The sequence below is a fragment of the Oncorhynchus keta genome, chromosome 10, assembly GCF_023373465.1.
Source record: "Oncorhynchus keta strain PuntledgeMale-10-30-2019 chromosome 10, Oket_V2, whole genome shotgun sequence".
NCBI classification, from domain to species: domain Eukaryota; kingdom Metazoa; phylum Chordata; class Actinopteri; order Salmoniformes; family Salmonidae; genus Oncorhynchus; species Oncorhynchus keta.
The window spans coordinates 78558315-78585379 of NC_068430.1; the positions used below are offsets into that span (position 1 = coordinate 78558315).

Genomic DNA, 27065 nt, shown 5'->3' on the forward strand with positions numbered 1-27065 from the left:
AATTGAGCACATCTGGGACATCATGTCTCGCTTTAGTCCAGGTCTGGGAGGAGATCCCTCAGGAGACCATCTGCCACCTCATCAGGAGCATGCCCAGGCGTTGTAGGGAGGTCATACAGGCACGTGGAGGCCACACACACTACTGAGCCTCATTTTGACTTGTTTTAAGGACATTACATCAAAGTTGGATCAGCCTGTAGTGTGGTTTTCCACTTTAATTTTGAGTGTGACTTCAAATCCAGACCTCTATGGGTTGATAAATTTGATTTCCATTGATAATTTTTGTGTGATTTTATTGTCTGCACATTCAACTATGTAAAGAAAAGTATTTAATAAGAATATTTCATTCATTCAGATCTAGGATGTGTTATTTTAGTGTTCCCTTTATTTTTTTGAGCAGTGTATAATAACCACAACCTAAAACTTCTTACCTTTTTTTTTACCTTCTTAACTTTTAATCAAATGATTATTGAAGACTCATGTTAAAAGGAACCACCAGCTTTCACATGTTCCGAGCAAGGAACTGAAACGTCAGCTTTCTGACATGGCACATATTGCACTTTTACTTTCTTCTCCAACACTTTGTTTTTGCATTATTAAAATAAAATTGAACATGTTTCATTATTTATTTGAGGCTAAATTGATTTTATTGATATATTAAGTTAAAATAAGTGTTCATTCAGTATTGTAATTGTCATTATTACAAATACATTTTAAAAATCGGCCGATTCAATCGGTATCGGCTTTTTTTTGTCCTCCAATAATCGGTATCGGAGTTGAAGAATCATAATCGGTCGACCTCTACTGCAGAGGGTGGTGTGGTCAACGCATCACCGGGGGCACACTGCCTGCCCTCCAAACTGGGTCCTGAGTCCATATTTTAGTTTTTGCCCAAGTGCTACACAGCTGATTCAAATAATCAAAGCTTGATGATGAGATGGTTATTTGAATCAGCTGTGGAGGGCCAGGGCAAAAAGAAAACATGCACCCGGGGGAGTGGACCCAGTTTGGGAGACCCTGGTCTACAGCACCCCGGAGACCCTGGTCTACAGCACCCCGGAGACCCTGGTCTACAGCACCCCGGAGACCCTGGTCTACAGCACCCCGGAGACCCTGGTCTACAGCACCCCGTGTCACAGGAAGGCCAAGAAGATCATCAAGGACCTCAGCCACACGAGGGGAGTGGTGGGGACCCAGTTTGGGAGACCCTGGTCTACAGCACCCCGTGTCACAGGAAGGCCAAGAAGATCATCAAGGACCTCAGCCACACGAGCCACAACCTGTTCACCCCGCTACCATCTAGAAAGCGAAGACCGTACAGGTGCATCAAAGCTGGATCCAAGAGACCGATAAACAGCTTCTATCTCCAGGCCATCAGACTGTTAAATAGTCATCACTAACCGACCTCCGCCCAGTACCCTGCCCTGAACTTAGTCACTGTTACTATCCGGCTACCACCCGGTTACTCTACCCTGCACCTTAGAGACTGCCGCCCTATGTACATAGTCATTGAACACTGGTCACTTTAATAATGTTTACATCCTGTATATATTGTACTCTTGTCAAGGCTCATCCATATATAACTACTGCTGTACACACCTTTTCTATCATATACATATACACTGAATGTACAAAACATTAGGAACACTTGTCCTATCCATGACAGACAGGCGAATCCAGATGAAAACTATGGTCCCTTATTAATGTCACCTGTTAAATCCACTTCAATCAGTGTAGAAGGGGAGGAGACAGGTTAAAGATGAAGGGGAGGAGACAGGTTAAAGATGAAGGGGAGGAGACAGGTTAAAGATGAAGGGGAGGAGACAGGTTAAAGATGAAGGGGAGGAGACAGGTTAAAGATGAAGGGGAGGAGACAGGTTAAAGATGAAGGGGAGGAGACAGGTTAAAGATGAAGGGGAGGAGACTGGTTAAAGATGAAGGGGAGGAGACTGGTTAAAGATGAAGGGGAGGAGACTGGTTAAAGATGAAGGGGAGGAGACTGGTTAAAGATGAAGGGGAGGAGACTGGTTAAAGATGAAGGGGAGGAGACTGGTTAAAGATGAAGGGGAGGAGACTGGTTAAAGATGAAGGGGAGGAGACTGGTTAAAGATGAAGGGGAGGAGACTGGTTAAAGATGAAGGGGAGGAGACTGGTTAAAGATGAAGGGGAGGAGACTGGTTAAAGATGAAGGGGAGGAGACTGGTTAAAGATGAAGGGGAGGAGACTGGTTAAAGATGAAGGGGAGGAGACTGGTTAAAGATGAAGGGGAGGAGACTGGTTAAAGATGAAGGGGAGGAGACTGGTTAAAGATGAAGGGGAGGAGACTGGTTAAAGATGAAGGGGAGGAGACTGGTTAAAGATGAAGGGGAGGAGACTGGTTAAAGATGAAGGGGAGGAGACTGGTTAAAGATGAAGGGGAGGAGACTGGTTAAATATGAAGGGGAGGAGACTGGTTAAATATGAAGGGGAGGAGACCGGTTAAAGAAGGATTTTTAAGCCTTCAGTGTGTGAATGGGCAAGACAACATATTTAAGTGCCTTTGAACAGGGTATGGTAGTAGGTGCCAGGCTTGAGTATGTCAAGCATTTCAATGCTGCTGGGTGTTTCATGCTCAACAGTTTCCCGTGTGTATCAAGAATGGTCACCACTCAAAGGACATCCAGTCAACTTGACACAACTGTGGGAAGCATTGGAGTCAACATGGGCCAGCATCCCTGAGGAACGCTTTCAACACCTTGTAGTCCATGACCCGATGAATTGAGACTGTTCTGAGGGCCAAAGGAGGTGCAACTCAATATTAGGAAGGTGTTCCTAATGTTTTGTACACTCAGTGTATTTCTATATTACGGACTCTGACATTGCTCGTTCTGATACTTCTTAATTCCTTTATTTAAATGTTTTGGATTAGTGTGTATAGTTTTGTATTGTTAGGTATTACTGCGCTGTTGGAGCTATAAAAATATTTTCGCTGCACCTGCATGAGCATCTGCAAAATATGTGTACGCAACCAATCAAATGTTATTTGATTTGACATAGAGAGACATAAAGAAGGCCCTTCCTCTGTCTCATCCCTCCTTTATTTGCCTCAGATCCCAGGCCTGGGGCTGTGGAGTGGTTTTATTCAGCAGAGAGAGATTTTTCTCTCATTCCACCAGCTATGTCAACAAGGAGGGGGCACTCAGAACTCTGGGGGATGTCATTTTATTGTCTGAGGATTCTAGAACAGTGTTGAAAATTCTAGAACAGTGTTGACGATTCTAGAACACTGAAGATTCTTGAACTGTGTCCAATTCTAGAACAGTGCAGAGAATTCCGTTGAGCAGAAAAGCTCTCAGCTTTAACACAACACTGCAGTAGTTAATGATTGAACGCCAGATCTCAGCCAGTTCAGCTGCATTCCACATATTGTTTTTGTAACATTGTCCAGAAATACTATATCAAGAAGAGACCATATCAAGAAGAGAATGTTGAAGCCTCACTTCCAGGCAGTACATAGTAACCTCTCGCTACCACAACAATACAAACATACCCCCAGCCCTAAAAAGAAAGGAAGTTGGACAACCATTATGTGACACCCCTGCAATCTGTCTCTCCAAGTCCCTTGGCAGGCAAGTAGGTGGTTTTGTATGTCTGTGTCCTTCGTGATCACAGGCTTGTTTTCGTGGTCGGGGATGTGGCAGTTTGAACCTGCTCATCCATACAATATGAATGTACAGCTGAACAACATCCAGTTTGTGGTCCAGACGTCGTCCTTTGGGACCATTATTATACCAGGGTACCGATTCACTTGTAGTTCTACATGATCCTGTCTGATAACGCCCTGGGGATGTTTTCATTCATGGACGTGCGCATGCCGCCCCAATAAACAATGTACACACAACTGTCATACATACATCCTATTGGACCTGCTCTGTAAGGTGTGGTTGAATGAGGGGTTTGGTGGAAAACACACACACACACACACACACACACACACACACACACACACACACACACACACACACACACACACACACACACACTACCTTGGGATTAGTCCTTTAAAACCTGTCTGGACCTGAGGCTGCTGTAGCAGTTATGAGTAGTGAAGACTGAGGCTGCTGTAGCAGTTATGAGTAGTGAAGACTGAGACTGCTGTAGGAGTAGTGAAGACTGAGGCTGCTGTAGGAGTAGTGAAGACTGAGGCTGCTGTGGGAGTAGTGAAGACTGAGGCTGCTGTAGGAGTAGTGAAGACTGAGGCTGCTGTAGCAGTTATGAGTAGTGAAGACTGAGACTGCTGTAGGAGTAGTGAAGACTGAGGCTGCTGTAGGAGTAGTGAAGACTGAGGCTGCTTTAGGAGTAGTGAAGACTGAGGCTGCTGTGGGAGTAGTGAAGACTGAGGCTGCTGTAGGAGTAGTGAAGACTGAGACTGCTGTAGGAGTAGTGAAGACTGAGGCTGCTGTAGCAGTAGTGAAGACTGAGGCTGCTGTAGGAGTAGTGAAGACTGAGGCTGCTGTAGGAGTAGTGAAGACTGAGGCTGCTGTAGGAGTAGTGAAGACTGAGGCTGCTGTAGCAGTTATGAGTAGTGAAGACTGAGACTGCTGTAGGAGTAGTGAAGACTGAGGCTGCTGTAGGAGTAGTGAAGACTGAGACTGCTGTAGGAGTAGTGAAGACTGAGACTGCTGTAGCAGTTATGAGTAGTGAAGACTGAGGCTGCTGTAGGAGTAGTGAAGACTGAGGCTGCTGTAGGAGTAGTGAAGACTGAGGCTGCGTCCCAATGGCTCCCTATCCCCTCTATAGTGCACTATGGGCCCAGGTCAGAAGTAGTGCACTATATAGGGAGTAGGATGCCATTTGGGCTGCAAACTGAGGCCCTCAGTCTTTTCTGACTTGTTGTTTTTTCCCTCTGCAGTCTTCATTGTTCTCTCACTTTCCCCTCCTCCTTTTTCTCTCCCTCCTTTTCTCTGGCTCACCCTCCTTACTCTCTCTATTGTGTGTGTGTGTGTGTGTGTGTGTGTGTGTGTGTGTGTGTGTGTGTGTGTGTGTGTGTGTTCCTGTATCTCGCCTCGGGGTGAGTAGTGACTGGAGCATTAGCTATGCTGACAGCATAGCAGACAATAGCTGCAGAGGTGAATGGGGGTATCTGGAATTGTATCCCCCTTCCTACACACATATAGACTATACACAGGGGTGACGGAACCCTCAGATATTGAGATCAGATTACTTTACAAACACCTGGGGGGAGGAGAGAGGGTCTGTGTCCATTAGTCTGTTAACAGAGAGAGAGAGAAGATGGTGGGGGAGGAGAGAGGGTCTGTGTCCATTAGTCTGTTAACAGAGGAGGCTAAATTTCTAGTCAATGGAGGATGTTTCTTTGAAGAGGGAGGGTGCAGGGGAGAAAAATCAAGAGGGGGGAGAGAGGAAGTAGGATGGAGATGGTGGGGGAGGGGAGAGAGAAGTTGGGATGGAGAAAAGCTATTTTTTTAATAAAACTTTTCTGGGAAGCTCTGGTACGTCTGATCTGACAACACACACTTCAAATAAAGTGGCCTGGAAACAAGGCCAGGAATGTGTTTGTTTTGAACGGGGAGACAGGAGGGTAGAGGAAGGATCTGACCATCAGGTGGGGTGTTTATAATCTGAATACAACAGGACAGAACGGGGAGACAGGAGGGTAGAGGAAGGATCTGACCATCAGGTGGGGTGTTTATAATCTGAATACAACAGGACAGAACGGGGAGACAGGAGGGTAGAGGAAGGATCTGACCATCAGGTGGGGTGTTTATAATCTGAATACAACAGGACAGAACAGGGAGACAGGAGGGTAGAGGAAGGATCTGACCATCAGGTGGGGTGTTTATAATCTGAATACATCAGGACAGATCTCATCAGGACAGATCTCACCAGGACACATCTCATCAGGACACATCTCATCAGGACACATCTCACCAGGACACATCTCATCAGGACAGATCTCACCAGGACACATCTCATCAGGACACATCTCATCAGAACACATCTCACCAGGACACATCTCACCAGGACACATCTCATCAGGACACATCTCATCAGGACACATCTCACCAGGACACATCTCATCAGGACAGATCTCACCAGGACACATCTCATCAGGACACATCTCACCAGGACACATCTCATCAGGACACATCTCATCAGGACACATCTCATCAGGACACATCTCACCAGGACACATCTCACCAGGACAGATCTCATCAGGACAGATCTCACCAGGACACATCTCATCAGGACAGATCTCACCAGGACACATCTCATCAGGACACATCTCATCAGAACACATCTCACCAGGACACATCTCACCAGGACACATCTCATCAGGACACATCTCACCAGGACACATCTCACCAGGACACATCTCATCAGGACACATCTCACCAGGACACATCTCACCAGGACACATCTCATCAGGACACATCTCACCAGGACACATCTCATCAGGACACATCTCACCAGGACACATCTCATCAGGACACATCTCATCAGGACACATCTCACCAGGACACATCTCATCAGGACACATCTCACCAGGACACATCTCATCAGGACACATCTCACCAGGACACATCTCACCAGGACACATCTCACCAGGACACATCTCACCAGGACACATCTCATCAGGACACATCTCACCAGGACACATCTCACCAGGACACATCTCATCAGGACACATCTCACCAGGACACATCTCATCAGGACACATCTCATCACTGTGTAAAGGGACCTTTTTTGGCCTGTACACTGTGACACTTTTGAAGGGGGGAGGTTTTGACCAACACAGACATTGGGGGTACAGGGGGGGAGGTCTTGACCAACACAGACAGTGAGGGTACAGGGGGGGAGGTCTTGACCAACACAGACATTGGGGGTACAGGGGGAGGTTTTGACCAACACAGACATTGGGGGTACAGGGGGAGGTTTTGACCAACACAGACAGTGAGGGTACAGGGGGGAGGTTTTGACCAACACAGACATTGGGGGTACAGGGGGGGAGGTCTTGACCAACACAGACATTGGGGGTACAGGGGGGAGGTTTTGACCAACACAGACAGTGAGGGTACAGGGGGGAGGTTTTGACCAACACAGACAGTGAGGGTACAGGGGGGAGGTTTTGACCAACACAGACAGTGAGGGTACAGGGGGGAGGTTTTGACCAACACAGACAGTGAGGGTACAGGGGGGAGGTTTTGACCAACACAGATAGTGAGGGTACAGGGGGGAGGTTTTGACCAACACAGACAGTGAGGGTACAGGGGGAGTCTTGACCAACACAGACAGTGAGTAATGTGTCGGTACAAATGCCCTTTCTTTTAGGTGATAATTTAGAGCATGGTGCCCGTGGGACAGCAGCAGACCGGGGTTAGAGGTCACCAAGCCGAGCAACATGCTGCTTGTTAGGACCAGGGAAAGGTACGCAGGAGATTTAATATTAAAGTCTGATTTGGAGACTCTTCTCATACTTTAGAAAAGCATATTTTCCCCTCCCTTATTTTCTTCCCTCGCGTCCTGGAGGAGGCGAAGAAGAGAGTGAGATGGGAGAGAGAGAAGGAATGAGAGTCTCTCTCTCTGAGCTGCTTATTTTTCTGACACAAATCAATATACAGGTGTCAGCAAAGATTAACATTGGAGAATGTGTACATAAAGAATCATTACTCCCTGACAGCTGACTGTCCTCGGCCCGGCTTAACACATTACTGATACTGAAGTTGTGTGTCACCACTCTCATAGTTAGTTACAGGATCTCTTATCACACTGTAGGTACGCCCCACTGAGAATGTCAAACACCTCCAATAAACTACAGACAGACAGACAGACAGACAGACAGACAGACACAGCGAGGAAGAAAGGAGACTGATAACATCAGGATGGAATGTAATGCTTATCTCTTTCTGGCAGGGGAGAAGGAGAGGGGGGGAGGGAGAGGGGGTAACAGAGGGGGGAGAGGGAGAGGGGGGAAATAGAGGGAGGGAGGGAGGGAGGGAGGGGTGAAAGAGAGGGGGGAAAAGAAGGGGGGAGAGGGGGGAAAAGAGGGAGGGAAAGAGAAGGGGGGGAAAGAGAAAGGGGGGAAAGAGAGGGGGGGGGGGTTAGAGACTATCATAGATCCCCCTAATCCCATTGAGTCACTCAGATTCAAACAGTTTTGAGTTCAGTGGATATTGAGTTTTGTTTAGTTACAGTCTGGGTTGGGGTCAATTCCATTTCAATTCCAGTTCATTCAGAAAGTAAACCAAATTCCAAATGTTCCTCATTAAAAAGCATTGAGGACAATTGTAATTAGAATGTCAGTGTACTTCCTGAATTGACTGGAATTTTAAATGGAATTGATCCCAACCTTGGATCCAGTTGAGCTTTTGATTTTGTGTTGGTCATCTTCAGACATCAGTCTTCACACTGGTCTGATATCTCCTCTTAACAGGTCTGATATCTCCTCTTAACAGGTCTGATATCTCCTCTTAACAGGTCTGATATCTCCTCTTAACAGGTCTGATATCTCCTCTTAACAGGTCTGATATCTCCTCTTAACAGGTCTGATATCTCATCTTAACAGGTCTGATATCTCCTCTTAACAGGTCTGATATCTCCTCTTAACAGGGCTGATATCTCCTCTTAACAGGTCTGATATCTCATCTTAACAGGTCTGATATCTCCTCTTAACAGGTCTGATATCTCCTCTTAACAGGTCTGATATCTCCTCTTAACAGGTCTGATATCTCATCTTAACAGGTCTGATATCTCCTCTTAACAGGTCTGATATCTCCTCTTAACAGGTCTGATATCTCCTCTTAACAGGGCTGATATCTCCTCTTAACAGGTCTGATATCTTGTCTTAACAGGTCTGATATATCATCTTAACAGGGCTGATATCTCCTCTTAACAGGTCTGATATCTCCTCTTAACAGGTCTGATATCTCATCTTAACAGGTCTGATATCTCCTCTTAACAGGTCTGATATCTCCTCTTAACAGGTCTGATATCTCCTCTTAACAGGTCTGATATCTCATCAGGTCTGATATCTCCTCTTAACAGGTCTGATATCTCATCTTAACAGGTCTGATATCTCATCTTAACAGGTCTGATATCTCCTCTTAACAGGTCTGATATCTCCTCTTAACAGGTCTGATATCTCATCAGGTCTGATATCTCCTCTTAACAGGTCTGATATCTCATCAGGTCTGATATCTCCTCTTAACAGGTCTGATATCTCATCTTAACAGGTCTGATATCTCCTCTTAACAGGTCTGATATCTCCTCTTAACAGGTCTGATATCTCATCAGGTCTGATATCTCATCTTAACAGGGCTGATATCTCCTCTTAACAGGTCTGATATCTCATCTTAACAGGTCTGATATCTCATCAGGTCTGATATCTCCTCTTAACAGGTCTGATATCTCATCAGGTCTGATATCTCCTCTTAACAGGTCTGATATCTCATCTTAACAGGTCTGATATCTCATCAGGTCTGATATCTCCTCTTAACAGGTCTGATATCTCATCAGGTCTGATATCTCCTCTTAACAGGTCTGATATCTCCTCTTAACAGGGCTGATATCTCTCTTAACAGGGCTGATATTTCTTAACAGGTCTGATATCTCATCTTAACAGGTCTGATATCTCCTCTTAACAGGTCTGATATCTCATCTTAACAGGTCTGATATCTCATCTTAACAGGGCTGATATCTCTTAACAGGTCTGATATCTCCTCTTTAGTCTGATTTTAAGAACACCCTTTTTATTTGAAGAGGTTATATAAAGGTTGTCTGTATGGTGTTGTCACTGTTGCCATGTAATTCATGTCTGATCTTTTTGGTTATAGAGGCTACAGTTGTGTCTGAAATGGCACCGTTACCCATAGTGCACTAATTTGACTAAAGTAGTTTCATACACAGGGTTTTCAGATGCGTTCTATATGTACTTTTCCTGTGTGGTGTGAACACCGTTGCCGTGGTAACTGTTTTTACATTTTTACCTCTGACCCCTGCCCTGTTGACCCCGTACAGCCGGCGGTGCTGGACAATCTTCTGACCTCTATGAAGTTTGTCCTCCATGGGATGGGCATTCTCCGGATCAACCTGACTAACAGCAAGAACAAGGTTAGAGAGGGAGATGGAGTGTCCTGTCTGTCTGTCTGTCTGTCGCTCTCACTGTCTGTCTGTGTCTGTCTAGTCTATCACTCTCACTGTCTGTCTGTGTCTGTCTTATCTATCGCTCTCACTGTCTGTCTGTCTTGTCTATCGCTCTCACTGTCTGTCTGTGTCTGTCTAGTCTATCACTCTCACTGTCTGTCTGTCTGTCTTGTCTATCGCTCTCACTGTCTGTCTGTGTCTGTCTAGTCTATCACTCTCACTGTCTGTCTGTCTGTCTGTCTTGTCTATCGCTCTCACTGTCTGTCTGTCTTGTCTATCGCTCTCACTGTCTGTCTGTCTGTCTTGTCTATCACTCTCACTGTCGGTCTGTCTCTCTTGTCTCGCTCTCACTGTCTGTCTGTCTGTCTGTCTGTCTGTCTGTCTGTCTGTCTGTCTGTCTGTCTGTCTGTCTGTCTGTCTGTCTGTCTGTCTGTCTGTCTGTCTGTCTGTCTGTCGCTCTCACTGTCTGTCTGTGTCTGTCTAGTCTATCACTCTCACTGTCTGTCTGTGTCTGTCTTGTCTATCGCTCTCACTGTCTGTCTGTGTCTGTCTTGTCTATCACTCTCACTGTCTGTCTGTGTCTGTCTTGTCTATCGCTCTCACTGTCTGTCTGTCTTGTCTATCGCTCTCACTGTCTGTCTGTGTCTGTCTAGTCTATCACTCTCACTGTCTGTCTGTCTGTCTTGTCTATCGCTCTCACTGTCTGTCTGTCTTGTCTATCGCTCTCACTGTCTGTCTGTCTGTCTTGTCTATCGCTCTCACTGTCGGTCTGTCTGTCTTGTCTCGCTCTCACTGTCTGTCTGTCTGTCTGTCTGTCTGTCTGTCTGTCTGTCTGTCTGTCTGTCTGTCTGTCTGTCTGTCTGTCTTGTCTCGCTCTCACTGTCTGTCTGTCTGTCTGTCTGTCTGTCTGTCTGTCTGTCTGTCTTGTCTCGCTCTCACTGTCTGTCTGTCTGTCTGTCTGTCTGTCTGTCTGTCTGTCTGTCTGTCTGTCTGTCTGTCTGTCTGTCTGTCTTTCTCTTTCTTCGTCTCCACCTCAAAAGAAACACTACTTCACTTGATGGCTTTAGTGTGATTTGTCCAGACAGACACTAGAGGGCAGCATGCCTACAGCAGACAGTAGTGTCTGTCACACACACACACACACACACAGAAGGCTGGCGGGTCCCAGTGGTCTGATTGGCTGCTGCTGCTCTCCATGTTTACTCAGCCCTGACCCATTAGTCTGTTGGCAGCTCAGGACATTCCCTACACACACACACACACACACACACACACACACAGACACACACACAGACACACGCACACGCACAGAGATACGGACACAGATACACACGCACAAACACACTCTCTCTAGTGTTATTTTGTGTTAGAATGTCATAGTTCAAATGGGCATCAATAATAGCCAGTTAAGTGAATGAGTTGTAGTGTAATTGCTCTGTAATGACATGGTACAGAGGTGTGATCGGGAGTGAGAGACTGGGTGGGAGGTGTTATTGTCAGGTTCCATTCAATTTGAATACCTTTATTGCCAAAGGTAACAGAGCTTAAACCATCACCACCCACACTGAGTCTGACGGCTCATAACTAGAGCTGTGAAACTGTGATGAATTTCATCTACTGATAACCTTTCCTTGTCATTCGTGCTGTGTGAGCGAGTTTGGGGTCGGCAGCGTGTGTAGTTTCATGTCCCCTCAGTACTGTGTCGTGTAAACTGTATGGACATGATACCCTCTTTGTTCTCACCCCCCCAGGTGCACGCCCACTCTGTGTTGTCCTGTGGGAGGTGTTTTGATGAGGATCAGGTGCTGTTTCCTTTCATTGGCCACGCCCTTTCCTGTCTGTGGGCTGACCAGGGGGTCCGAGAGGCCGCAGCCAGGGGTTACGAGTTTGAACTCAACGACTCTGCCCTGTAGTGAGTAAACTAATAACACTGACCTGTTACAACACACTGCAGGGTGAGTACTGACCTGTTACAACACACTGCAGGGTGAATACTGACCTGTTACAACACACTGTCAGGGTGAGTACTGACCTGTTACAACACACTGCAGGGTGAGTACTGACCTGTTACAACACACTGCAGGGTGAATACTGACCTGTTACAACACACTGCAGGGTGAGTACTGACCTGTTACAACACACTGCAGGGTGAGTACTGACCTGTTACAACACACTGCAGGGTGAATACTGACCTGTTACAACACACTGCAGGGTGAGTACTGACCTGTTACAACACACTGCAGGGTGAGTACTGACCTGTTACAACACACTGCAGGGTGAGTACTGACCTGTTACAACACACTGCAGGGTGAGTACTGACCTGTTACAACACACTGCAGGGTGAGTACTGACCTGTTACAACACACTGCAGGGTGAATACTGACCTGTTACAACACACTGCAGGGTGAGTACTGACCTGTTACAACACACTGCAGGGTGAGTACTGACCTGTTACAACACACTGCAGGGTGAGTACTGACCTGTTACAACACACTGCAGGGTGAGTACTGACCTGTTACAACACACTGCAGGGTGAGTACTGACCTGTTACAACACACTGCAGGGTGAGTACTGACCTGTTACAACACACTGCAGGGTGAGTACTGACCTGTTACAACACACTGCAGGGTGAGTACTGACCTGTTACAACACACTGCAGGGTGAGTACTGACCTGTTACAACACACTGCAGGGTGAGTACTGACCTGTTACAACACACTGCAGGGTGAGTACTGACCTGTTACAACACACTGCAGGGTGAGTACTGACCTGTTACAACACACTGCAGGGTGAGTACTGACCTGTTACAACACACTGCAGGGTGAGTACTGACCTGTTACAACACACTGCAGGGTGAGTACTGACCTGTTACAACACACTGCAGGGTGAATACTGACCTGTTACAACACACTGCAGGGTGAGTACTGACCTGTTACAACACACTGCAGGGTGAGTACTGACCTGTTACAACACTGCAGGGTGAGTACTGACCTGTTACAACACTGCAGGGTGAGTACTGACCTGTTACAACACACTGCAGGGTGAGTACTGACCTGTTACAACACACTGCAGGGTGAATACTGACCTGTTACAACACACTGCAGGGTGAGTACTGACCTGTTACAACACACTGCAGGGTGAGTACTGACCTGTTACAACACACTGCAGGGTGAGTACTGACCTGTTACAACACACTGTCAGGGTGAGTACTGACCTGTTACAACACACTGCAGGGTGAGTACTGACCTGTTACAACACACTGCAGGGTGAGTACTGACCTGTTACAACACACTGCAGGGTGAATACTGACCTGTTACAACACACTGCAGGGTGAGTACTGACCTGTTACAACACACTGCAGGGTGAATACTGACCTGTTACAACACACTGCAGGGTGAATACTGACCTGTTACAACACACTGCAGGGTGAGTACTGACCTGTTACAACACACTGCAGGGTGAGTACTGACCTGTTACAACACACTGCAGGGTGAGTACTGACCTGTTACAACACACTGCAGGGTGAGTACTGACCTGTTACAACACACTGCAGGGTGAATACTGACCTGTTACAACACACTGCAGGGTGAGTACTGACCTGTTACAACACACTGCAGGGTGAGTACTGACCTGTTACAACACACTGCAGGGTGAGTACTGACCTGTTACAACACACTGCAGGGTGAATACTGACCTGTTACAACACACTGCAGGGTGAGTACTGACCTGTTACAACACACTGCAGGGTGAGTACTGACCTGACACACGGCTTACCTGAACCCACCTGCACTGTACACCTGTACACCTCACCTATATTTTCACTCTTTCTCTATTTCTGTGTCTCTCTCTGTCTCTGTCTGTGTGTCTCTCTGTCTCTCTCACACACTGGTTGAATCAGCGTATGCTATAGAGAGATCCAGGGGTCTAATTATCTGAGTGTGGAGGCCTGCTGTCCTGTGATTAGCCTTGTGGTGTGTCACTGACAATCCACACACACACACTGTCACAAAGAATCAACCATGATCACCCTGAGAGCCAGACAAAGGAGAAAATACCTATTACGAGAGAGAAGCGGTGGTCATTATGGACAAATCTATGTGACGGAGGTGAGTCTGAAGTACAGAGGGAGAAAGAGGGAAAACGAACAGAGAGAAGGCTGAACCAACCAGCCCAGCAGGAGGCTGTCATCTCTCCTCCTCTCCCCCAGCATGAGGCCTCTGCTCTGGCTTTATCTACAGCGACAGGTCCCCTGGAGACCCACTGAGCACCAGCCGGACACCACAGCCTGGGAAATACACCTCGGACAAAGTCACGCAGACACACACACACACACACACACACACACACACACACACACACACACACACACACACACACACACACACACACACACACACAGAATGGAAGCTTTGCCACATCAAAGTGATGGTGACATTCTAGCCCAGTCATCCCCTATCAGCTACTTGGGCTGTAACACACCCTGCACACATCACACACTCACTCACACACACACTTACTCACACACACACTTATTCACACACACACTTACTCACACACACACACACTTATTCACACACACACTTACTCACACACACACTTATTCACACTCACACACACACACACACACACACACACACACACACACACACACACACACACACACACACACACACACACACACACACGCGCACACACGCACACACACACACACCCCAGTATAATCCATCTATTAGATAATCCATAGCCTCAGAGTACCAGTATTATGTAAAGCTATAACTCTATCTAAAACCCATTAATCCACTAGTATGAATATTCAGTGTGGAGATTAGTATCGTAGCATCTCCTGGGGGTTAGTTTATCTCTGCATTCTACACATGACAGCAGCTTCATTTGTAAGTCAGGAGGTGACAGAACAAAAAGGTAGCGTGAGAGGAGGGTGAGCTGGGGAGGGTGAGCTGGGGAGTTCTCAGGTACCAGAACGCATGAGGAGAGCTGGGGAGGGTGAGCTGGGGAGTTCTCAGGTACCAGAACGCATGAGGAGAGCTGGGGAGGGTGAGCTGGGGAGTTCTCAGGTACCAGAACGCATGAGGAGAGCTGGGGAGGGTGAGCTGGGGAGTTCTCAGGTACCAGAACGCATGAGGAGAGCTGGGGAGGGTGAGCTGGGGAGTTCTCAGGTACCAGAACGCATGAGGAGAGCTGGGGAGGGTGAGCTGGGGAGTTCTCAGGTACCAGAACGCATGAGGAGAGCTGGGGAGGGTGAGCTGGGGAGTTCTCAGGCATGACGAAAAAATGCCCTTTTATAATAAATCCTTGCATGCATATCATCACATTTGCGTCGTGGCGTAGAGTAGTGGCACTTACACAGGTAGAGTAGAGACACTTACACAGGTAGAGTAGAGACACTTACACAGGTAGAGTAGAGACACTTACACAGGTAGAGTAGAGACACTTACACAGGTAGAGTAGAGGCACTTACACAGGTAGAGTAGAGATACTTACACAGGTAGAGTAGAGGCACTTACACAGGTAGAGTAGAGGCACTTACACAGGTAGAGTAGAGATACTTACACAGGTAGAGTAGAGACACTTACACCGGTAGAGTAGAGACACTTACACCGGTAGAGTAGAGGCACTTACACAGGTAGAGTAGAGATACTTACACAGGTAGAGTAGAGACACTTACACAGGTAGAGTAGAGACACTTACACAGGTAGAGTAGAGACACTTACACAGGTAGAGTAGAGACACTTACACAGGTAGAGTAGAGACACTTACACAGGTAGAGTAGAGACACTTACACAGGTAGAGTAGAGACACTTACACAGGTAGAGTAGAGACACTTACACAGGTAGAGTAGAGGCACTTACACAGGTAGAGTAGAGACACTTACACAGGTAGAGTAGAGACACTTAGACAGGTAGAGTAGAGGCACTTACACAGGTAGAGTAGAGGCACTTACACAGGTAGAGTAGAGACACTTACACAGGTAGAGCAGAGACACTTACACAGGTAGAGTAGAGACACTTACACAGGTAGAGTAGAGACACTTACACAGGTAGAGTAGAGACACTTACACAGGTAGAGTAGAGACACTTACACAGGTAGAGTAGAGACACTTACACAGGTAGAGTAGAGACTTACACAGGTAGAGTAGAGACACTTACACAGGTAGAGTAGAGACACTTACACAGGTAGAGTAGAGGCACTTACACAGGTAGAGTAGAGACACTTACACAGGTAGAGTAGAGACACTTACACAGGTAGAGTAGAGGCACTTACACAGGTAGAGTAGAGACACTTACACAGGTAGAGTAGAGGCACTTACACAGGTAGAGTAGAGGCACTTACACAGGTAGAGTAGAGGCACTTACACAGGTAGAGTAGAGACACTTACACGGGTAGAGTAGAGACACTTACACAGGTAGAGTAGAGGCACTTACACAGGTAGAGTAGAGACACTTACACAGGTAGAGTAGAGACACTTACACAGGTAGAGTAGAGACACTTACACAGGTAGAGTAGAGGCACTTACACGGGTAGAGTAGAGACACTTACACAGGTAGAGTAGAGACACTTACACAGGTAGAGTAGAGACACTTACACAGGTAGAGTAGAGGCACTTACACAGGTAGAGTAGAGGCACTTACACAGGTAGAGTAGAGACACTTACACAGGTAGAGTAGAGACACTTACACAGGTAGAGTAGAGACACTTACACAGGTAGAGTAGAGACACTTACACAGGTAGAGTAGAGGCACTTACACAGGTAGAGTAGAGACACTTACACAGGTAGAGTAGAGACACTTACACAGGTAGAGTAGAGACACTTACACAGGTAGAGTAGAGACACTTACACAGGTAGAGTAGAGACACTTACACAGGTAGAGTAGAGGCACTTACACAGGTAGAGTAGAGACACTTACACAGGTAGAGTAGAGACACTTACACAGGTAGAGTAGAGACACTTACACAGGTAGAGTAGAGACACTTACACAGGTAGAGTAGAGGCACTTACACAGGTAGAGTAGAGGCACTTACACAGGTAGAGTAGAGACACTTACACAGGTAGAGTAGAGACACTTACACAGGTAGAGTAGAGACACTTACACAGGTAGAGTAGAGACACTTACACAGGTAGAGTAGAGGCACTTACACAGGTAGAGTAGAGACACTTACACAGGTAGAGTAGAGACACTTACACAGGTAGAGTAGAGGCACTTACACAGGTAGAGTAGAGACACTTACACAGGTAGAGTAGAGACACTTACACAGGTAGAGTAGAGGCACTTACACAGGTAGAGTAGAGACACTTACACAGGTAGAGTAGAGGCACTTACACAGGTAGAGTAGAGACACTTACACAGGTAGAGTAGAGACACTTACACAGGTAGAGTAGAGGCACTTACACAGGTAGAGTAGAGGCACTTACACAGGTAGAGTAGAGACACTTACACAGGTAGAGTAGAGACACTTACACAGGTAGAGTAGAGGCACTTACACAGGTAGAGTAGAGGCACTTACACAGGTAGAGTAGAGACACTTACACAGGTAGAGTAGAGACACTTACACAGGTAGAGTAGAGGCACTTACACAGGTAGAGTAGAGATACTTACACAGGTAGAGTAGAGACACTTACACAGGTAGAGTAGAGGCACTTACACAGGTAGAGTAGAGGCACTTACACAGGTAGAGTAGAGGCACTTACACAGGTAGAGTAGAGGCACTTACACAGGTAGAGTAGAGACACTTACACAGGTAGAGTAGAGACACTTACACAGGTAGAGTAGAGGCACTTACACAGGTAGAGTAGAGACACTTACACAGGTAGAGTAGAGGCACTTACACAGGTAGAGTAGAGGCACTTACACAGGTAGAGTAGAGATACTTACACAGGTAGAGTAGAGACACTTACACAGGTAGAGTAGAGGCACTTACACAGGTAGAGTAGAGGCACTTACACAGGTAGAGTAGAGGCACTTACACAGGTAGAGTAGAGGCACTTACACAGGTAGAGTAGAGACACTTACACAGGTAGAGTAGAGACACTTACACAGGTAGAGTAGAGGCACTTACACAGGTAGAGTAGAGACACTTACACAGGTAGAGTAGAGGCACTTACACAGGTAGAGTAGAGGCACTTACACAGGTAGAGTAGAGACACTTACACAGGTAGAGTAGAGACACTTACACAGGTAGAGTAGAGACACTTACACAGGTAGAGTAGAGACTTACACAGGTAGAGTAGAGACACTTACACAGGTAGAGTAGAGACACTTACACAGGTAGAGTAGAGGCACTTACACAGGTAGAGTAGAGACACTTACACAGGTAGAGTAGAGGCACTTACACAGGTAGAGTAGAGACACTTACACAGGTAGAGTAGAGACACTTACACAGGTAGAGTAGAGACACTTACACAGGTAGAGTAGAGACACTTACACAGGTAGAGTAGAGGCACTTACACAGGTAGAGTAGAGACACTTACACAGGTAGAGTAGAGGCACTTACACAGGTAGAGTAGAGGCACTTACACAGGTAGAGTAGAGACACTTACACTGGTTGCACACACTGGGAACATGTTGAGTAGTCGAGGGTCCGGGAAAAGTCTTTTTTTGCCTTTTATAAACACATTTCATGCAGTTATACGTAATTTTACATGACTGTAGACTTTGGTGGAATCTTTTTATTATAATTTTTTTAACACCACGCAAATAATTGAAATGGCAGGCTACTTTGACACTGACAAACTGAGAATCTGAGATCAATACATATTATTGACCTTGTCTTGAACCCATCAATAGTCCAGGTCTAGGCGTGTGGAGACACAATGTGAGGAGGAAATTATTGTCCTAAAAATGCTTTCCAGTTTCACTGACTCACCTAATGATGAGCAGATCACTCACTGGTGATGGCTGATGCGCTGGTGCCAAAAGTCTCTCTGTCTCGTCTCTGTCTCTCTGTCTCGTCTCTGTCTCTCTGTCTCTCTCTCTGTCTCGTCTCTGTCTCATCTCGTTCTCTGTCTCGTCTCTCTGTCTCGTCTCTGTCTCTCTGTCTCTCTCTCTGTCTCGTCTCTGTCTCATCTCGTTCTCTGTCTCTTCTCTCTGTCTCGTCTCTCTGTCTCGTCTCTGTCTCATCTCGTTCTCTGTCTCGTCTCTCTGTCTCATCTCTGTCTCTCCTCTGTCTCTCTGTCTCGTCTCTCTGTCTCGTCTCTGTCTCATCTCGTTCTCTGTCTCATCTCTGTCTCATCTCGGTCTCTGTCTCTCTGTCTTGTCTCTGTCTCGTCTCTGTCTCTGTCTCGTCTCTGTCTCTCGTCTCGGTCTCTCTGTCTCGTCTCTGTCTCGTCTCGGTCTCTCTGTCTCGTTTCTGTCTCTCTGTCTTGTCTCTATCTCGTCTCGGTCTCTGTCTCGTCTCTGTCTCTCGTCTCGGTCTCTCTGTCTCGTCTCTGTCTCTCGTCTCGGTCTCTCTGTCTCGTCTCTGTCTCTCGTCTCGGTCTCTCTGTCTCGTCTCTGTCTCTCGTCTCGGTCTCTCTGTCTCGTCTCTGTCTCTCGTCTCGGTCTCTCTGTCTCTCTCTTGTAAAACAGTATTTGGAAGTTGATCAAATGTTTTGGTGGCCTACAGCATAGAGTCTTCTATTTTCAGTAGGAGACATTTTCTTTCCTACCTGTTTTCCTGCAGTTGTATGTGAAATATTATCTGCATGATGTTTTTTCACTGACAGATGTGTGGCTCATTCCAGACTGTAGGCTATTCCTTGTTATTGGGCTACAATCCACAGCTAAGCAATTAACAAAAAAAACAAGATGCTATTGATCCTCTGTGGCTAAATTATGGGCCTTCTCATGGTGTAGTAGGACATACTGAATGGTTTCATTTATTTCTGAACAGACAGCAGTAATTCTATAGCTTTGGCAGATGTATTTACATTTATCAAGGGTGCTGCAGCCCCTCCAGAACCTTGTGATTCCATAAGGGTGCTGCAGCCCCTCCAGAACCTTGTGATTCCATAAGGGTGCTGCAGCCCCTCCAGAACCTTGTGATTCCATAAGGGTGCTGCAGCCCCTCCAGAACCTTGTGATTCCATAAGGGTGCTGCAGCCCCTCCAGAACCTTGTGATTCCATAAGGGTGCTGCAGCCCCTCCAGAACCTTGTGATTCCATAAGGGTGCTGCAGCCCCTCCAGAACCTTGTGATTCCATAAGGGTGCTGCAGCCCCTCCAGAACCTTGTTATTCCATAAGGGTGCTGCAGCCCCTCCAGAACCTTGTGATTCCATAAGGGTGCTGCAGCCCCTCCAGAACCTTGTGATTCCATAAGGGTGCTGCAGCCCCTCCAGAACCTTGTGATTCCATAAGGGTGCTGCAGCCCCTCCAGAACCTTGTGATTCCATAAGGGTGCTGCAGCCCCTCCAGAACCTTGTGATTCCATAAGGGTGCTGCAGCCCCTCCAGAACCTTGTGATTCCATAAGGGTGCTGCAGCCCCTCCAGAACCTTGTGATTCCATAAGGGTGCTGCAGCCCCTCCAGAACCTTGTGATTCCATAAGGGTGCTGCAGCCCCTCCAGAACCTTGTGATTCCATAAGGGTGCTGCAGCCCCTCCAGAACCTTGTGATTCTATAAGGGTGCTGCAGCCCCTCCAGAACCTTGTGATTCCATAAGGGTGCTGCAGCCCCTCCAGAACCTTGTGATTCCATAAGGGTGCTGCAGCCCCTCCAGAACCTTGTGATTCCATAAGGGTGCTGCAGCCCCTCCAGAACCTTGTGATTCCATAAGGGTGCTGCAGCCCCTCCAGAACCTTGTGATTCCATAAGGGTGCTGCAGCCCCAGTCCAAAACGGAGAGGTACCGGAATAAAACAGTCCAAAACGGAGAGGTACCGGAATAAAACAGTCCAAAACGGAGAGGTACCGGAATAAAACAGTCCAAAACGGAGAGGTACCGGAATAAAACAGTCCAAAACGGAGAGGTACTGGATCCTGTTCCGGCAGGATCCGGTTTAAATTAAGCACAGCCTGACAGGCATACTGTATGTCTCTCTGTCTGTCTCTCTCTTTCTCTAGCTTTTGAAATTGTTACCTTTTCAGATATGCGATGTTTAGATCAAATAATCTAATCTTTTGTCTTTCTCATCCTCCTCCTGTAGTTTCTTTGAGAACATGGGTCGTATCATCTCTCCGGACTACGTTCCCACGGAGACGGATGTCCTGAGGGTCAGACTGAGGACCACCGGGGTCATAGAGACGCAGTTCAAAGTCAAACACCTGCTCTTCAGGTAAATAATACTATTGTGTCTTCTCTTGTTGTTGTAGAAAATAAAACTTTCCCAAAGTACGAAGGCCTACTATCAGGGCTCTAAATTTTAAAGAAATTAATTGGTAGCACTGGTGCTCCCAATTTAAAAATGTTAGGAGCACCAGATTCAATTTAGGAGCACCAGATTAAATTTAGGAGCACCAGATTCAATTTAGGAGCACCAGAAAATGTTTTCCCAATTGATTGAGTGTATATTGGGCCTGTATGAATTCTAGCTTCTTCTGAAGCACATGTTGTGCCCTAGAAACTAACACGTAACGCTTCAGAGAAATGCGTTTATTATAAAAGCTCCAATGTTGATATGAATACCTGTCATTGAAATTACAGAGTCATTAGTGTAATATTGGGTCTTTTACATGGTGTAAAAGTACCATTGCCCTATTGAGATATATTACATTTTTATTTTATTTGACCTTTATTTAACCAGGCAAGTCAGTTAAGAACAAATTCTTATTTTCAATGACGGCCTAGGAACAGTGGGTTAACTGCCTGTTCAGGGGCAGAACGACATATTTGTACCTTGTCAGCTCGGGGGTTTGAACTCGCAACCTTCCGGTTACTAGTCACACGCTCTAACGACTAGGCTACCCTGCCGCCCCATTACATTGAAAATGGTACACTGTCTCTTTAAAAACGTTGTGCGTTGATTACATGCAAGAGATCTGTCATTTATTAATTAATTAATTGCTATGGTTATTGATCTCCTGAAGAAGCTATCCCTTCTCCTTTCGTTCCAACTGTTTGGATATCAGTGGAGGCTGGTGGGAGGAGCTATAGGAGGATGGGCTCGTTGTAATGGCTGAAGTGGAATAGATGGAGGCTGGTGGGAGGAGCTATAGGAGGATGGGCTCGTTGTAATGGCTGAAGTGGAATAGATGGAGGCTGGTGGGAGGAGCTATAGCAGGATGGGCTCGTTGTAATGGCTGAAGTGGAATAGATGGAGGCTGGTGGGAGGAGCTATAGGAGGATGGGCTCGTTGTAATGGCTGAAGTGGAATAGATGGAGGCTGGTGGGAGGAGCTATAGGAGGATGGGCTCGTTGTAATGGCTGAAGTGGAATAGATGGAGGCTGGTGGGAGGAGCTATAGGAGGATGGGCTCGTTGTAATGGCTGAAGTGGAATAGATGGAGGCTGGTGGGAGGAGCTATAGGAGGATGGGCTCGTTGTAATGGCTGAAGTGGAATAGATGGAGGCTGGTGGGAGGAGCTATAGGAGGATGGGCTCGTTGTAATGGCTGAAGTGGAATAGATGGAGGCTGGTGGGAGGAGCTATAGGAGGATGGGCTCGTTGTAATGGCTGAAGTGGAATAGATGGAGACTGGTGGGAGGAGCTATAGGAGGATGGGCTCGTTGTAATGGCTGAAGTGGAATAGATGGAGGCTGGTGGGAGGAGCTATAGGAGGATGGGCTCGTTGTAATGGCTGAAGTGGAATAGATGGAGGCTGGTGGGAGGAGCTATAGGAGGATGGGCTCGTTGTAATGGCTGGAGTGGAATGACTGGAACAGAGTCAAACATGTGGTTTCCAGATGCTCGATGTGTTTGATACCGTTCCATCCATTCCATTACAACGAGCCCATCCTCCTGTAGCTCCTCCCACCAGCCTCCATCTATTCCACTTCAGCCATTACAACGAGCCCATCCTCCTATAGCTCCTCCCACCAGCCTCCATCTATTCCACTTCAGCCATTACAACGAGCCCATCCTCCTATAGCTCCTCCCACCAGCCTCCATCTATTCCACTTCAGCCATTACAACGAGCCCATCCTCCTGTAGCTCCTCCCACCAGCCTCCACGGTTCGATAATACTGGTCAAGTTACCAGATTGTCAGCTAGCTAGCCAATGAGGTAACACGAGCGAACAAAGTGTGAACAAGTGGTTAATGATGCACAAGTAGTTTTAGAACAGCCCACGAGACAATGCTCCCAAAATAAAACTTGTGGTCACACGGCAAAATATTTTAGTCGCATTGGTCTTTAAAGCCCTGCTGACGATCGTTTTCAGGTTAACTTTAAGTACGAGGTTTTAACTTACAAGTGATCAAAAATACCTGTGCCAGGTGCTGGTATCTTTTCATCTTTGGGACCATGTCATGTTATCTCACACAGCCTCATTTTGTCACGGAGACTTTATCTCTAACAGCCAATTTGGCTAGTGCCAATCAGACAAACTTATATCTGATTGGTCTGTGATTGAGTCAGCAGGAAGTCAATATGTCAATACCCTAACAGGCCTTATCAACACACAGGGGACTAGAGTTTGATAACCAGGCGCACACACACACACACACACACACACACACACACACACACACACACACACACACACACACACACACACACACACACACACACACACACACACACACACACACATACAAACATAGTAGGGATGTGACAAATGGAGAGGAACGTTAAACTGCCACTTATTTTTATCGGCTTCCATTAAAACACTAAGAACAATTTATAAAATTCCTTGTGAATTCACAATGCAGCTGCATTGCTGCCAGCAACAGGTTGGGTCTCATCACGGAGCGTCCCTTTCAGATGGTGAAGCACCGGTACCACCACTACTGTTGGGTCTCATCACGGAGCGTCCTTTTCAGATGGGGAAGCACCGGTACCACCACTACTGTTGGGTCTCATCACGGAGCGTCCTTTTCAGATGGGGAAGCACCGGTACCACCACTACTGTTGGGTCTCCCTTTCAGATGGGGAAGCACCGGTACCACCACTACTGTTGGGTCTCATCACGGCGCGTCCCTTTCAGATGGTGAAGCACCGATACCACCACTACTGTTGGGTCTCATCACGGCGCGTCCCTTTCAGATGGTGAAGCACCGATACCACCACTACTGTTGGGTCTCATCACGGAGCGTCCTTTTCAGATGGGGAAGCACCGGTACCACCACTACTGTTGGGTCTCATCACGGAGCGTCCCTTTCAGATGGTGAAGCACCGGTACCACCACTACTGTTGGGTCTCATCACGGCGCGTCCCTTTCAGATGGGGAAACACCGGTACCACCACTACTGTTGGGTCTCATCACGGCGCGTCCCTTTCAGATGGTGAAGCACCGGTACCACCACTACTGTTGGGTCTCATCACGGAGCGTCCCTTTCAGATGGTGAAGCACCGATACCACCACTACTGTTGGGTCTCATCACGGAGCGTCCCTTTCAGATGGGGAAGCACCGGTACCACCACTACTGTTGGGTCTCATCACGGAGCGTCCTTTTCAGATGGTGGAGCACCGGTACCACCACTACTGTTGGGTCTCATCACGGCGCGTCCCTTTCAGATGGTGAAGCACCGGTACCACCACTACTGTTGGGTCTCATCACGGAGCGTCCTTTTCAGATGGGGAAGCACCGGTACCACCACTACTGTTGGGTCTCATGGCGTCCCTTTCAGATGGTGAAGCACCGATACCACCACTACTGTTGGGTCTCATCACGGAGCGTCCCTTTCAGATGGGGAAGCACCGGTACCACCACTACTGTTGGGTCTCATCACGGAGCGTCCTTTTCAGATGGGGAAGCACCGGTACCACCACTACTGTTGGGTCTCATCACGGAGCGTCCCTTTCAGATGGGGAAGCACCGGTACCACCACTACTGTTGGGTCTCATCACGGAGCGTCCCTTTCAGATGGGGAAGCACCGGTACCACCACTACTGTTGGGTCTCATCACGGCGCGTCCCTTTCAGATGGGGAAGCACCGGTACCACCACTACTGTTGGGTCTCATCACGGAGCGTCCCTTTCAGATGGGGAAGCACCGATACCACCACTACTGTTGGGTCTCATGGCGTCCCTTTCAGATGGTGAAGCACCGGTACCACCACTACTGTTGGGTCTCATCACGGAGCGTCCTTTTCAGATGGGGAAGCACCGGTACCACCACTACTGTTGGGTCTCATCACGGAGCGTCCCTTTCAGATGGTGAAGCACCGATACCACCACTACTGTTGGGTCTCATCACGGAGCGTCCCTTTCAGATGGGGAAGCACCAGTACCACCACTACTGTTGGGTCTCATCACGGAGCGTCCCTTTCAGATGGTGAAGCACCGATACCACCACTACTGTTGGGTCTCATCACGGAGCGTCCCTTTCAGATGGTGAAGCACCGGTACCACCACTACTGTTGGGTCTCATGGCGTCTCCCTTTCAGATGGTGAAGCACCGGTACCACCACTACTGTTGGGTCTCATCACGGAGCGTCCCTTTCAGATGGTGAAGCACCGGTACCACCACTACTGTTGGGTCTCATCACGGCGCGTCCCTTTCAGATGGTGAAGCACCGGTACCACCACTACTGTTGGGTCTCATCACGGAGCGTCCCTTTCAGATGGTGAAGCACCGATACCACCACTACTGTTGGGTCTCATGGCGTCCCTTTCAGATGGTGAAGCACCGATACCACCACTACTGTTGGGTCTCATGGCGTCCCTTTCAGATGGTGAAGCACCGGTACCACCACTACTGTTGGGTCTCATGGCGTCCCTTTCAGATGGTGGAGCACCGATACCACCACTACTGTTGGGTCTCATCACGGAGCGTCCCTTTCAGATGGTGAAGCACCGGTACCACCACTACTGTTGGGTCTCATCACAGCGCGTCCCTTTCAGATGGTGAAGCACCGGTACCACCACTACTGTTGGGTCTCATCACGGAGCGTGCTTTTCAGATGGTGAAGCACCGATACCACCACTACTGTTGGGTCTCATCACAGCGCGTCCCTTTCAGATGGTGAAGCACCGGTACCACCACTACTGTTGGGTCTCATCACGGAGCGTCCCTTTCAGATGGTGAAGCACCGGTACCACCACTACTGTTGGGTCTCACGGAGCGTCCCTTTCAGATGGTGAAGCACCGGTACCACCACTACTGTTGGGTCTCCCTTTCAGATGGTGAAGCACCGGTACCACCACTACTGTTGGGTCTCATGGCGTCCCTTTCAGATGGTGAAGAACCGGTACGACCACTACTGTTGGGTCTCATGGTCTCCCTTTCATATGGTGAAGCACCGGTACCACCACTACTGTTGGGTCTCATGGTCTCCCTTTCAGATGGTGAAGCACCGGTACCACCACTACTGTTGGGTCTCCCTTTCAGATGGTGAAGCACCGGTACCACCACTACTGTTGGGTCTCATGGCGTCCCTTTCAGATGGTGAAGAACCGGTACGACCACTACTGTTGGGTCTCATGGCGTCCCTTTCAGATGGTGAAGAACCGGTACGACCACTACTGTTGGGTCTCATGGTCTCCCTTTCAGATGGTGAAGCACCGGTACCACCACTACTGTTGGGTCTCATGGTCTCCCTTTCAGATGGTGAAGCACCGGTACCACCACTACTGTTGGGTCTCAGGGCGTCCCCTTCAGATGGTGAAGCACCAGTACCACCACTACTGTTGGGTCTCCCTTTCAGATGGTGAAGCACCGGTACCACCACTACTGTTGGGTCTCCCTTTCAGATAGTGAAGCACCGGTACCACCACTACTGTACCTCAACTCCACTTTGCTAAATGTGCATTTCCTCCCTCCCTTCTCAACGTTTAGTGGTACAGGACTTCACTGCTGTTGTTGGCCTTTCTCTGCCATTTCCAACTGGTAACTGA

The 27065-nt window shown here is 47.7% G+C and overlaps 2 protein-coding genes and 1 long non-coding RNA gene across 55 annotated transcripts in view; 2 read left to right on the forward strand and 1 right to left on the reverse strand.

The window, feature by feature from the left end:
- Positions 1-27065, forward strand: part of gnav1 (guanine nucleotide binding protein (G protein) alpha v1) — a 56788-nt gene that overhangs the window by 14995 nt on the left and 14728 nt on the right. For all 50 annotated transcript variants that reach the window (XM_052528847.1, XM_052528849.1, XM_052528850.1 and 47 more), the window contains exons 3-5: positions 10015-10107; positions 11892-12052; positions 21277-21405. In XM_052528847.1, coding sequence (XP_052384807.1) covers positions 10015-10107; positions 11892-12052; positions 21277-21405 — 383 coding nt within the window. The remainder of the gene's footprint in view (positions 1-10014; positions 10108-11891; positions 12053-21276; positions 21406-27065) is intronic.
- Positions 14729-18685, forward strand: LOC127932650 (uncharacterized). Of its 3 annotated transcripts, none has more exons than XR_008146286.1 (3): positions 14729-15481; positions 16561-18444; positions 18537-18662. It is a non-coding gene; the product is annotated as an uncharacterized LOC127932650 (long non-coding RNA). The 3 variants fall into 3 exon arrangements; XR_008146287.1 differs by lacking the exon at positions 18537-18662 and having other exon boundaries at positions 16561-18009; positions 18309-18434; XR_008146288.1 differs by having other exon boundaries at positions 14730-15481; positions 16561-18285; positions 18537-18685.
- On the reverse strand, positions 19943-21241 carry LOC127932624 (uncharacterized). 2 transcript variants are annotated; one of them, XM_052528892.1, is made up of 3 exons: positions 20778-21241; positions 20398-20739; positions 19943-20359 (listed from the first exon to the last, which is right to left on the reverse strand). In XM_052528892.1, exons 1-3 carry the CDS (start codon positions 20940-20942, stop codon positions 19943-19945), a joined length of 924 nt encoding a protein of 307 aa, XP_052384852.1. In that variant the 5' UTR covers positions 20943-21241. The 2 variants fall into 2 exon arrangements, with proteins under 2 accessions (XP_052384852.1, XP_052384853.1); XM_052528893.1 differs by having other exon boundaries at positions 20067-20359; positions 20398-21241.